The sequence below is a fragment of the Sarcophilus harrisii genome, chromosome 4 (assembly GCF_902635505.1).
Source record: "Sarcophilus harrisii chromosome 4, mSarHar1.11, whole genome shotgun sequence".
NCBI classification, from domain to species: domain Eukaryota; kingdom Metazoa; phylum Chordata; class Mammalia; order Dasyuromorphia; family Dasyuridae; genus Sarcophilus; species Sarcophilus harrisii.
Genome location: NC_045429.1, coordinates 296,748,030 through 296,761,390, shown reverse-complemented (window position 1 = coordinate 296,761,390; position 13,361 = coordinate 296,748,030). Strand labels below are relative to the sequence as shown.

Genomic DNA, 13,361 nt, shown 5'->3' with positions numbered 1-13,361 from the left:
CATCCCAGCTACCTCTCTAATAAAACACATCCAAGTTAATCACTTTTCCACCTCCTTTTTAGAAGCCTTCTCACCTCTTAACCTAGAGAGGCCTTCTGCCCTCACTTCTGTTGGTGAATCCCCATGTGGGCTCAAGCTTATTTTACAAGATATTGGGGCCATTCTCCCTTCATTCCCAGCTCCCTCTTTATTCTCTAGACTTTTACAACCGTTCCCCAGAAGCTTTGCTCCAGCTTGGGTATTCTTTCCATCTTTCCCTATCCATCATTCCTTCTCTGCCTAGCTCCCTTTTATGTATTGTTTTTACTTGTTAAAATGTAAGCTCCTTGAGAGTACAGGCTGTCTTTTTGGTTTCTATTTATGTTTCTGGCATTTAGCGTGAAATCTATAAAACATAAGATGTGCTTAAGTGAGTAATTTATTTAATTTTTTATTTATTTAAATTATTTAAATCACTTAATTTCAGTTTCTCATTTTGAAAATGAAGCTTTAAGAGCTTTTCTAATTACAAAACTCTTTGATTTTTTCTTTCTTTTTTTTTTTTTTAAACTATATATGAAAAATCCAGCTAGTAAGAGGAAAGGGTTGATATTTAAAAAAAAAAAAATTATATTATCTCTCTTCAGGTCATAATGTCAGTTCAAAATATTTGTTTTAATTTATTGACTTTTTACAATGAAATCAGTACTAGTCTCTGTCATTCCAGATACTACAGACATTGTATTTCTTATTTGAAAAATTAAAATTGGCTAAATTTTATTTCTTTTGTTAAAATATATTCCTGGTCCTGTTATAGTTTAATCAAGGATAAAAATAGACTTAATTTTTTTATAAAAGGAATTTTTAAAAAATGAATTTTTAAGAAGGGTAATAGTTGAGATTATTTGAAGTTTTCTGCATAATGTTATAAAATTTTAAGAAGGAAATGGTATTGTTAAAGAAAAAAAAAAACAACCAGATTGTTATTGAACATGACTAATTTAATATAAAAAGTCCTTGGGTAATGGCAATGGATAAATTAAAGATAATGGATTTTTTTTTTTTTTTTTTAGGGTGACTGTTGGATCTGTATGGAACTCATGTCTACCTCGTTTGACAAGTTTTACAAATATGTATATAGTGTATTAGATGATGTTATTCCAGAAGAAATTTTAGGCAAAATCACTTTAGCAGTAAGTATCTTTTTTTTTTAATTGTTGATTTCTCAATAATTATTTCAAATATTTAATCTCTTAAAATTTGGAAAAAATATTACATAACATACAATTGTATTACAGCAACATATCTTCTTGCAGGAAGTTATTAGAGAGTAATTTGTGGTTTACAAACATTTTCTGCATAACAGTTTTACCTGGGTGTATAAAAACATGGCATTAGATGGAATAATATTTTCCTAGAAGCAATTTTACAACTGGGCTATCAGCTAAATTATTTTGTAGCAGAGTTTCTATCTTCATACAAGATTCTAGTTAAAACATGAACATTTTAGAATTACTTTGGTTGGGACAAACTGATTTTAGCTATTCCTTTAAAAGGAATAAAACTGAGAGATCTTGTATAAAAGAATTAATAGCTGTCATGCACTTTGCACCTGACTCAATGAATCAGAATTAAATCTTTTTATGACTTGAAAAAGATTTAATTTTAGTTGATTCTTTTTTTTTTTTTTTTTCTCTTGACACCTATGCTTTTTAACTTGTCCTGGAATTTTATGAAATACTCTTTACAGTTATCATCCCTCAAATGATCAGCATGGTTTGTGCTTTTGTACATTGTATGTTATTATCAGATTTAATTCAATAGTCCTATTTCTTTTCTCCTTAACCAACTTAATTTTCTAGTGATTAATAATAATCTAAACAGTGACTTATTGTGTCCAACCAACAAAATGAGACAGGAACAACAAAAGAATAAAAATGCATGGATTTACATAACTTCAGAGGCTCACCAATAGCATACAAAGATCATGACATATGAATGGGAAAAAATCCTGAATAACTGTTTGTTACCCAAGATATATAGTTATCCAACAGAAGTATGTAAAACCAAAAGTTGGTAGATAAATGGTCCAAGAATATAAACAGTTTTCAGAATAAGAATTGCAAACTGTTAGTAACCACATGAAAGAATACTTCACTCACTAGTTAGGAAAATAAGAATCCCGACACTTTACCTCATTAACCATCAAGTTGGTAAAGATGGCAAAAGATGAGAATAATCAATATTTGAAGAGTTATGGAAACCCATTAGGTATTCAAGTGTAGCTATTCTGGAAAACAATTAGTATTATGTAAATAAAATAAATATAATGTCTTTGACCCAAAGATTCCACTGTTAATAACAAAGACGTCTCCCCCATATATATGAAAATGTTTATAATAGCATATTTTTAGAAGCAAAGAGTTGAAAAAAAGAATGATGCTTTTCAATTGGGAAATGACTAAATAAATTATGGCACATTAATGTATGAAATATAACTGGACTATAAGAATTGTGAATTTTATAAATACAGAGAAGCATGGAAATAGTCATACACAAACTGAAATAAACAGTGGAGAAAACAGTGAAGACAATTAGTTTAGCAGTATTAATTGAAATAAAAACTCCACAAAACAACTAATGCTGCATATTACAAAATACAAATAATCAGTTTCACCCCACAAAGATTTATGAGCAAATACCACTTTTTTTTTTTTTTTTTTCAAGGTAGTGTAGAGGTGAGGGTAGAGGATTAATGGGTGAGGAATATAGAATATATATTATTTTCCTGATATATTGATCAACTTTGTCAATTTTGTCTTTTCCTTTTTCTTTTTACCACAAAAAAGTTATTTCTTATGAATGGGAAGAAGAAGACAGGAAGTTTTTTTTTAAAAAGAAGTTTGTGATGCTGGGAATTGTCTCTTTTTAAATTTAAATTAAAAAATAAGTAGAAACTTGAGTACAACTTTCATTGATTTGTTTATTAAACACATCAGTTATTTTATATAATTGTCAAACAGTGCAAGAAATATAAGAATTTAAGTTTTGCAGCCAGTTATCATTTCTAACTAAAATTATAACCAGTTACAAATACTTTAAGAACGTTTAAAAACTTAGAATGCTTAAATATAATTGTTCTCCTAATTGACTTATATTTAATTTCTTTCTACTTTTTTTTTTTCCCCTCTAGACTGTGAAAGCACTAAACCACTTAAAAGAAAACTTGAAAATTATTCACAGAGGTAGGTGGGCATGGCCATTTTCTTTGTGGAAAAGAATTTTTTTTCTTAATTTGAAATATTATAAAAAATTATGCCACATATATTATGGTATAATTTTTCTTAAGCTGTTTTGCATTTTTGGCAGCAGACAGTCTGCTGTCTTTTAAAAACAAATTCCTCAGTCTCACTAATACAAAGTTTGAAAAGCAATTCAAACCTGCTTACCATTTGTATTTAAGGTATCCTTTTCATTCATTGTAAATCGGTTTTTCTTGACATGGGACTGTATAGCTATATAAGTGAATAATTTAAAGCTAAGTCAAAGCTAAAATCACCAAATGAAGAATTCCACAAACTGTTAAAATGGGAAAAAGAAGCTTTTATTGTTGTATTCCTTCATCAATCTATCAGCCTGGACAAAATTGCTCCTCATAATTAGGAGACATTGCTCTCTATTTCTGAGATACCTAACTTCTTGTTCTTTCTCTTGTTATTTATTGCCTTTCTATAATCTGTCTAAAAGCTGTTTCAGGCCAATTTTCTCATTTTCTTTACTAAGAAGTTAAAATATATGAAATATGAACAGATATTTACTCTCATTTTCATTTCAATAAATCTTTCATTTTTAGAATGATGAACACAGAAGTGGGTTTGAAACAAACCTCAGGCATTTTCTAGCTGTGTGATCATGGGCAAGTACTCATTTGTAAAATGGGAATAGTAATAGTTGTGCTATCTTCCTAACAAAGTTGTTTAAAAGAAAGTGCTTCATAAACCCTAAAATGTTACATAAATCCTGGCTATTGTTATAATAAAAATATGAGTAGTTTTTCCCTTCAGCCTCAAAGGAAATATTGCTCTACTTTGTTCTGTGAATTTAGTCTTTTCATTTTGGCCTTTGATCTATTTCTGAATTTAGAGGGATAGGGTTGCCATGTTTAGGTTCCTCTGGCTTTAGAAATATCTATATATGTGTGCATATACAGCTATCTAAATTACCATTTATACACATATGTATGCACATATATGTAAATATATTTTCATATCTCCATATCTGTCTGTCATTGTTTGAAAAAGAATACCTTCACTTTGCCTTACAACCTCCTCAGATGTATTCTCTATCTGCCTTTTCCATACTGCTGAACTAACCTCATGTGTAATCTGTTCTTGCTGCTTCCATTCCTCTCCACCTATTCTTTTATCTCCTTAAAAACTGACTTCCATTGTATTTGGATTATACTCTTAAAGGTTGCTGTTGACCTCAATCACTCATTTACTATATAACTATTGAGCACCTGACATGTATTTTGTAACATTATGCTAGTTTCATCAGAGGATACAAAAAAGTAGGAAAGGTCAAGGTTTACTGAATTCTGTACTATAAGAATAGAGCACATAAAATGGAGTGGCAAGTTCGTGCAAGAAATTGGTGGAAATTAGGTCAAAGAGGTACACGGGGCCCAGATTGTGAAGGACTCTGTATTTCAGACTAAAAAAGTTTGAACTTTATTCTGAGGTTGGAAGTTGATTTACGAAGTTTTTACAAAATTGGAGTAGAAAAAATGAAACAAATATTGTTGGAATGTTAATATCATAATTGATGAATGAAAGAAGGGAGATTAAGTCTGGATCTGCAAGTTTACTATCTTGAGTGAATTTATAATATTGGGAGACAAAACCCAAGCGCGCGGGCGCGCGCGCGCGCACACACACACACACACACACACACACACACACCTTCACACACCCACACTTAACAGACATTCTAGGTAGTGGACCAGTTGAAAAGAAACAGAGAAGTAGAAGACAGGAAACTCGGGGAAAAGTAGTCCAAATTAGCTTGATAAAGTTAGTTTGGGGGCAGATTCAGCAAATCCTAGTTATATTAATTTCTTTGTCTCATAGGTAATGTGGAACCATTGAAAGTTTTTAAGGAAGAAACCAGCATAAGGAAATCTCCAGGAGATTAGTTAGAGGGCTACAGTACCAACTAATTCATAGCACATAATATAAGACATTTTGTATCGTTCACTAGTCTTTCCTCTTTCATAGTCATTTCTATTGTAATGCTGGAGAAACTGAGCAAGACAGAGATTAGAGAACAATTTAATAGTTTATTAAATGGAGAGATTTTCTGGGAGCAAATGATCCATGGTTGGTCCCAGGGCTGAACAAGACTATAGTCTCAAAGAATTGAGCCCGGAGTATTAGACAGCAAGATTTTTTTTTATAGGATAACAAGAACAATGACATAATGGGGGAGGTACCTGGACGGGGATAACCTAATGGGGGTAGTTATCTAGGATGATGCAATGGAGGGAAGTACTAGAGAGGTTATTGATATTCTGATGTCTAAAATAGATAGACCTTTATCCTGTTAAACATTAAGAAGGAATGATTATAGCCTAAAGATATAAAGCCTTCATCTCATCAAACATTAAGAGGGAAAGGTTATAACCTGAGGCAGAGTAACTAAATGAACAATTGGGAAACTGGGTCAGGGCATTAAAAGGGACCTTGGCATAACATTATTAGGAAGGAATACATACATGCATACAAATACATACATACATATACATATATATATATATATATATATGAATATCATAACACATTTTGTATTGTTCAGTAGTCTTTCATCTTAGTCATTTCTATTAGGCAGGGATACATACATACGTGTGTGTGTGTGTGTGTATCACAACACATTTTGTGTTGTTCACTATTCTTTCATCTTTCTTAGCCTTATTTCTACATAGGCAGGAATGGAAATCAAACACACACACACACACACACACACACACACACACACACAGAGCAGAGCCAAAATATACAGCAGAACCTTCTCTTCTTACCAGAATAAATACTTGCTTATTGGTATTGGGTGTTTGTGGGAAGGATGAAGTGGATAATGATGAAAAAATTTTATTAAAATATAAATGTTAATCTCTCAATTCCGTAGGAATGAATCATACAAAACTAGTGCTCTGATTGTTTGTTTTTTAAATCACAGTGGTCAAAATTTATTTCTTTGTTTTTACTTGCTGGTTCTTTATGCATCATTCATCTCCTTTTTACTGTTCTAATTATCCTTACACAAATTACCATAAAAAATATGTTCTTTTTCATAGAACTTAAATTTAAAAAACCTTTTTTTGCAACACTAACTACAAAAACAAATGTATGTTAACGTATAAGGGACATAGTGAAACAGTATGACATAGTGAATGGAAATGGTCTTAAAACCAGGAAGACCATCTTTTATATATATTGGTTGTGTGACTCTAGAAAACCTTTAGTGGTTCCATTTTGCTTATAGTATAAAATGTTAGCTTTTTAGCCTACCATATATAAGACTCTACAGTCTGGCTCCTTCTTACTCTCTAGCCTTTATTCACATTCCTTCCTTTTATTTACTATTGAATCCAAAATGCCAACTTACTAAGACATGTCCAATTTCCATGCATTCATAGTGGCTGCTTGGATGGTTATATTGCACTCTTTTTCATTTCAATTATTCATAATCCTTCTCTTTCAAGACTTTCAAGACTCAAGCTTAGGTGTCCCCTTCCCAAGGGAAAGTGTTCTCTTTTTCAGATTTTCTTTGAGAATTTGTCTAGTTTTCTCCTTTGTCCTTAATCTACCTTTAACCTTGTATTGTATTTATTATATTACCTAGGTGCATGTTATATCATTCCCATTCCTCATAGTAAAAGCTACTTGAGGGCAAGCACTGGGTCATTTTTGCTTTTGTTTGCACAATGCCATGCATATAACCAGTGCTTAGCTTAATTAGCTAAATTTGGATATATTGTTATTGTCCTGTTTGAATATACAAATGTTCTTGAAATGATCTGCCTCAACTAGATTTTATGCCAAGATGTTTCTGCAAATTTGTTTTTTTCTCGGCTTCTTTTCCCCCATATTTTGTTATGTATGACTGATTCTAGTTTCCATCCTCCTAAGTTATGTTTTACAAATGAGTTTTTATTCTAAATACCTTTATTGTCTTTGGCTGTGATGCTGTAACTTGGCAGTGAGATTGTGTTTGCTGGCAGAGACAATTGCTAGGCTTTTTTGTCTTCTTAATATTTGTAACAGTTTTACATTGGTTAAATTTCCTAATCATTGTCCTACTGTCCTACTTTTAATCGTCATCAACTTATTAAAAAATTACAGCTTGTTGGAGCAGCTGTAATCACAGAGGGTATCTTTTCATCTTAATCTTTTCTTCCACTTTCATATTTATTTTGACCTTTGCTCTAAACAGTTGATGATCTGACTGCACAGAGACAACTGATTCTGAGATGACTGCTACCTCTGTAACCAGTCATTTCTTGTCTATTAAGGTATAGTCAACTTTGGTTTTTTGTTTGTTTGTATTCTATGTTATATAGTATTCACCATGGCAGCACTTTGTGATTCAACTTGAAGAAATGTATTCTTCAGGTACAAGTGTTGAACTTTGGAATGACTCACAGGCTTTTAGCCTCTTTCATTTCTTAATTCTGAATCTATTTTCTAGGCATATTCACAATCTTCCCATGAGCCTAAACTTCACATTGAAAGTTTCACTTCATATTGATATAATATCAAGTTTTGTGTTGACTTAATTTAAAAAGTCCTATTATAGTATATCTAGACTTTTCTACTAATTCATAGACTGAAATAGTTTTCAACTCATAAACTTCAATAATTTTTGTTTGATTTAACCCTTTGGGACAACTGAAAGACAAGATGAACAATTATCACATAAAATGATATTTCTTATTTTCTTTGAGTACACTAACTCTTTGCATTACTATATTGTGTAATCTTAGATACGTCACTTAACCTTTCCAGGCCTCAGTTTTGTAATTTGTAAAATAACACATGTGAATTTGATAGACTTTGTTCACAAGGTATAGAATAAAAAACAAATAAATAAACAATGATTCTTTGTATTCCATTTTCTACTACTCTGCCATTGGGGGCATTTTGTGTTTTTATGCATTTCGTGATTTACCCTCACCAAAAAAATTCATCACCTAGTTGCCAAGCTTGTACTAAATGAATTACTTTGAACTTAACTAACAGGATCTTCAGATAATGAATCTGTCTTGAAATTTTCCAGCATAGTCTTTTAGAACTAGGGGTCACTTTCATGCCACAAGGAAGACTAGTCCTAAATAATTTAATGGAATTTAATAATTCCATTTGGAATTTAAAAATTTTTAGGCAACCATTTTCCTGACTCCATGACCAGTTTTCTTTGGCACAGCTCCTCATCTTCATCACAGGATATAAAAGACCAACAATAAATCTCTTTGTGCATGCCCTTAGCGCATGGAATTAGAACCCCTCTGTCACTAAAAGTGAACCAAACATGGAGTCCTGTGGAAAAGGCCATTGTGTAGCTTCAGTAACATAGGAAGATTGGGGAACTTCCTGAATTGTCCCCATTATGTAGGGATAGAGACTGAGTACTAGGAATCTTCATTCATTCATTAATTCATAGACTTCATTGGAATAGGAAACTCAAAAATGAGTAATATTTTTCCAGTAAGGTTCATCAACTTCTCTGCAATTTTTACCTTTAGAGAGTTGCTTAAGGCACCTGTGGGTTAAATGATTTGCCTAGTGTCACACAACCAATACATGTCAGAGACAGATCTTAAACCAAAGTTGTCTTGGTTTCCATGTCATTTCTCTATGCTTGCCTCTATTACACATGGACCACAAATTTATTCAGGATCTCTGGCTTCAAAAACGGAACAAGAAAAGAAACAATTGAAGATAAATGTGACTTTCTTATTCTAAATGACTCCACAAATACTTACAAGAGATTTTTACTAATTAAGTATTTACTATTACGTAGAGGTTCTTTTTCTCTCCTCTTTCCTCTTTCCCTTCTCTCTCTCTCCCCCCTCCCCCCCTTCTCCATTCCTCCCTTCCCCATTCCCTTTCCGTTTCCCTTTTTCAATACCTGTTTGGCTAAGAATATAGCTCCACAGTACAAACTGGGCACTGAAAAGAAAAAAAGGCATTCTTATCTTGTCACTGACACAGAAATTTTCTCTGAGATTCTAGTGCTTGCCATTCCTGTTTAGAGATATCTCAAAGAGATACCTCTCATAGTTAGAGAAAACACTATAGGTAGCTTTGAAAAAGCAAAAATATTATGGAAATGATAGGGACTCAGTTATCTGTGCTATAACTGAGGAAGAAAAAAAAAAGAAACTAATTTCAGCCTAAGGCTATCAAATTGAGGACCAACTAAGCCATTTGGTATAAGATAATGGTAGAAAAGCACAAGAATATTTTTCTCAATTGGCTTCCGCTAAAAGTTTATTCTGCATTTATATTTTTGTGCCTGCTGTTTGAAGGAAATTCAGGTAGTAATCTAACAGGAAAACTGGGAAAAGAGAGAGTTATAAATATACAATATATACATTATCCAAAAAGTCTCTTGGGAGCAGGAATTTTGGGATACCCTGTTTAATGGAGCTAGAAAAATAGATTAGGATCAAATTGTTAAGGACTTTGAGACCTAAACAGAGGAGTCATATAATCTTATTTAGTGGGAATAGGAAACCATTGAGTAGGGGAGTGACATAATGATCATATCTGTGATTAAGAAAAATCACTTTTAACAGATATGTGGAGGATAAATTTAAATGGGGAGAGATTTGCTCCATGGAGACAATTTAGGAGATTGTTGTAATAGTACAGGTGTGAAGTGATAGGGACCTGAACTAAGGTAGTGACTGTATGAATAGAAATAAGGAATTGAATAAAAGATATATTACATAGTTAGAAAAGGCAAGTTTTTGCAGCTGATTAAATTCCAGTGTAGAGAATATTCAGACAGAGGAGATAGTAGTGTCAAATGTAGAAAGGTCAAGAAGGCTAAGGCTGAGAAAGGATCATAAGATTTGTCAATTAAGAGAGATCTTTTAACTTTATAGAGAACTTCAATTGAGTGGTCATATTGGCTAAGTAAATCCTAGAGAAGTGTGACCTTTAGCTTTCTTAAGATTTAAGATTCTTAAGATTTAGATTGCTGTGAAGTTACTGATCTGCCTTTGATAGAGAAAGTTCCTTACTAGGATTTCCCAAATAATTAAAATCACACAAAAGTCTGTATGTGGGGGCATGAGGAAAATGACTAGACTTAAGATTTCATTGCAATAAGTAGTTCCCAGATGTGAAAACTCATTAATGTTGCTATTAGTCTTTCTCAACAACTGAGAATTACCTAGCATACTAAGAGTATTTTACTAGACTAATAAATGTTAGAGGCAGGACTTGAACACATATCTATCTTTCTGACTTCTTGTATATTTGATACACCATACTTCTTTTCCTCTTTGTGTATATTAATATGCTTATATAAAAATGTATTCTCATGGTTTTTTACAAAATCCTGTACCAAGCTCATACTTTCATTTATGTAAAAAGGCATAAATGTTGCCTGAATATTTTCTGTACCATGCTTTTATTACTTTTTATGGTTTATAAAGAAAGAAATTTGGAAAAATCATGTTTTCCTAATTTTAAATCTTTATTTCATGTTTCAGAATCTAAGTGACACTTTTTAAGGAGAAAAAAGTCACCTTTCATTCATATGTATAGACCTTTCAGCTTTTATTCTGTAAAGTCAACTTTTGCCGTGTTCTATTTTTTTTTTAATGAAAGACATAAATGTTAGAGAAAGTATTATGTGTTTTTGTCCTTCCTCTTGAGATTAGTAAATCAAGCAATACATTTAATGTTATTCATTGAATCTTAGTACCAGAAAGGACTAGATATTTTCTTTGTCTCTTCCCCCATTTTGCAAATGAGAAAATATTAATCTGTGAAATGATTTGCCTAAAGTCACATACTAGTAAGCATTGACCTTAGTAAATATTAATTTAATGTTTGCTATTTTAGTTCTTTGGCATTTTTATCATTTTTTTCTTTTATTGACAATTATATAATGATTTTTTTTTCTTAACAGACATCAAACCTTCTAATATTCTTCTGGATAGAAGTGGAAATATTAAACTCTGTGATTTTGGCATTAGTGGGCAACTTGTGGACTCCATTGCCAAAACAAGAGATGCTGGGTGCAGGCCGTATATGGCAGTAAGTTTAATGTCTTAATTGGTGTGTATGTAAATTGTCATGTCAATGAATTAATAACTTTTGCTACATTATTTTCTGTAGGATTGTCCTCTAGTCACACTGTACTACTTACCTAGAATGCTCTGCCCCATTTCTCTTCACTTAACTAAATTCATCTAACCCAACTCAAATCCTCAATTTGCCAAAATGAACTTTCCATCCGTGGAACACCCACCCATGTATTATGTACTGTCTTTTCCAGTTATTTAGCACTTATATATAGTCTTGTGAATGTTTATTAACTTTCTCTGTGGCTATTCTGTTTCTCCAGTTTAATTTATTCTTTGGAAATGGAGACTGTCTTTTATAAGACTGTGTTTGTGGAATGCTTGCCAACCTCAATGCTTTGCATACAGGTGTTTGGCAAATGTTTGCTGTAGATGCTGCTGCTTCTGTTCATGTTTCTCAGTTCAGTATTGAAAGCATTTCCATTTAGAACAGACTTGGTGGCCTTGAGTGTTTGGTAATAATACAAATATTACATATATTATTATACAATGATACAGAGAAGAAACAGAAATTACATTGTCTTTGACTTTCTTTTTTAATTTTTTTAGGGGATTAAAGAGTTCTTTATGGCACAGGCTAATTGAGATAAGTTGAAACTTTAGGCAACTACTAAATAATATTGCTAAAGATTTTTCCTAAAGTTTTATTTAAAAATTTTTCATTAATATTCATCACTGATTTGCATTATCCCTCTCAGATTTTAAGTGTTACTACCATATTTGTCTCTTTTATAAAAGTAATCTCTGGCCAGTTTTTGAAAATAATTTGTATAGCATAGGTACTAATTGCTATTTAAAGTTTTAATATATTTCCATATGGATGAAAGTCTTTGGGTATTTCTTTATGACAGTAATCTAAGCCATGTTGTTTTGTTAAATTTCCTTACTCTGCTCTTTTAATTCCCATCTGTCCCTCATAAGAATTTTAAAAAAATATCTTTTTTCAAGTTTTCTTGAAAAATATTGATTGATTTAAATCTAAAGTCTTGGAGGTAGAGAGGTGACATCCTAAGTCAGGAGAACCTGAGTTCAAATCCAACCTCACATGGCCTTACATCTCATTATTTCCTCATCTCATCCATTTCCAAGGATAAGAAGATGTGATAGGTCTGTAATGTAAGTACTATTAAACAGTTTTTATCATTTATCATTTTTAATCAGTGACTTGGGTAAAAATAGAAATATATCATTATTCTCTTTTCACAAAGCTATTAGGAATAGCTGTTGGAGAACTGGGCATAATCTAAGGAGATGAAATTTAATAAGAACAAATGTAATCTCCCTGCCTTTATTAAGTTTTTAAAAGTCAACTTTACAGCTATAGCTATATTTATTTAGCATTTCATCTGAAAAAGATTGAGATTTCTAGAAGTTCACAAGTTCACTATTAATCATCAGTGTGATATGGATGTCAAAGAAGCTAATGCTATCCTTAATTTCACCAAGAAGTAGAATGCAAAGGATTCTGTCCTGCTATCAGTTGCATTTCTGTAGTAATGATAAGCCTGAGCATGTCCTTAGGAGAATAACTCCTTTGGGGAAGAGTTTTGAGATTGCAAAGTAAGGAAAAAAAGACATAGTCAAGATTTTATAGTTATCTTCACAGATTTGCAAAGTTATCATGTGAAAGAGTGATTAAACTTTGTCTTCTTTTCCCTAGAGAGTAGAACTAGGAGCAAAGGATAGAATTTACAAAGAACCAGGTATAGACTACATGCAAGGTAAAGTTTTTTTTGACAATTAAAATCATCTAAAAGTAAAGTGGGTAGCCTTGAAAGAGAAACCTCCCTTTGCCTCTCTGCCTTTTCCTATTATTTATTGATAAGGAAACTGAGACAGAAAGGTTGAGTGATGTTTGCCCCAAGGCCTCTGATTCCAATTTCTGTTGTATTACATTGCCTTATAATAGTAGCTTCTTCTTAACTAGAGGCCTTAATGCAAGGGGCACTTTAAATGACCATTTGTTGTTTATTTAGAGGAAATTTACAGCCAGATAGTATGGTAC

At 32.0% G+C, this 13,361-nt stretch overlaps 1 protein-coding gene across 6 annotated transcripts in view; it reads left to right on the top strand.

Annotated features, from left to right (window-relative positions):
- MAP2K4 (mitogen-activated protein kinase kinase 4) overlaps nt 1-13,361 on the top strand; it is a 174,847-nt gene that overhangs the window by 131,148 nt on the left and 30,338 nt on the right. For all 6 annotated transcript variants that reach the window (XR_004233767.1, XM_031965528.1, XM_031965526.1 and 3 more), the window contains 3 exons: nt 1,053-1,172; nt 3,173-3,224; nt 11,182-11,309. Coding sequence is in view for 5 of the 6 variants with exons in the window: in XM_031965528.1 (XP_031821388.1) it covers nt 1,053-1,172; nt 3,173-3,224; nt 11,182-11,309 (300 nt within the window). In the remaining variant the exon portion in view is untranslated. The remainder of the gene's footprint in view (nt 1-1,052; nt 1,173-3,172; nt 3,225-11,181; nt 11,310-13,361) is intronic.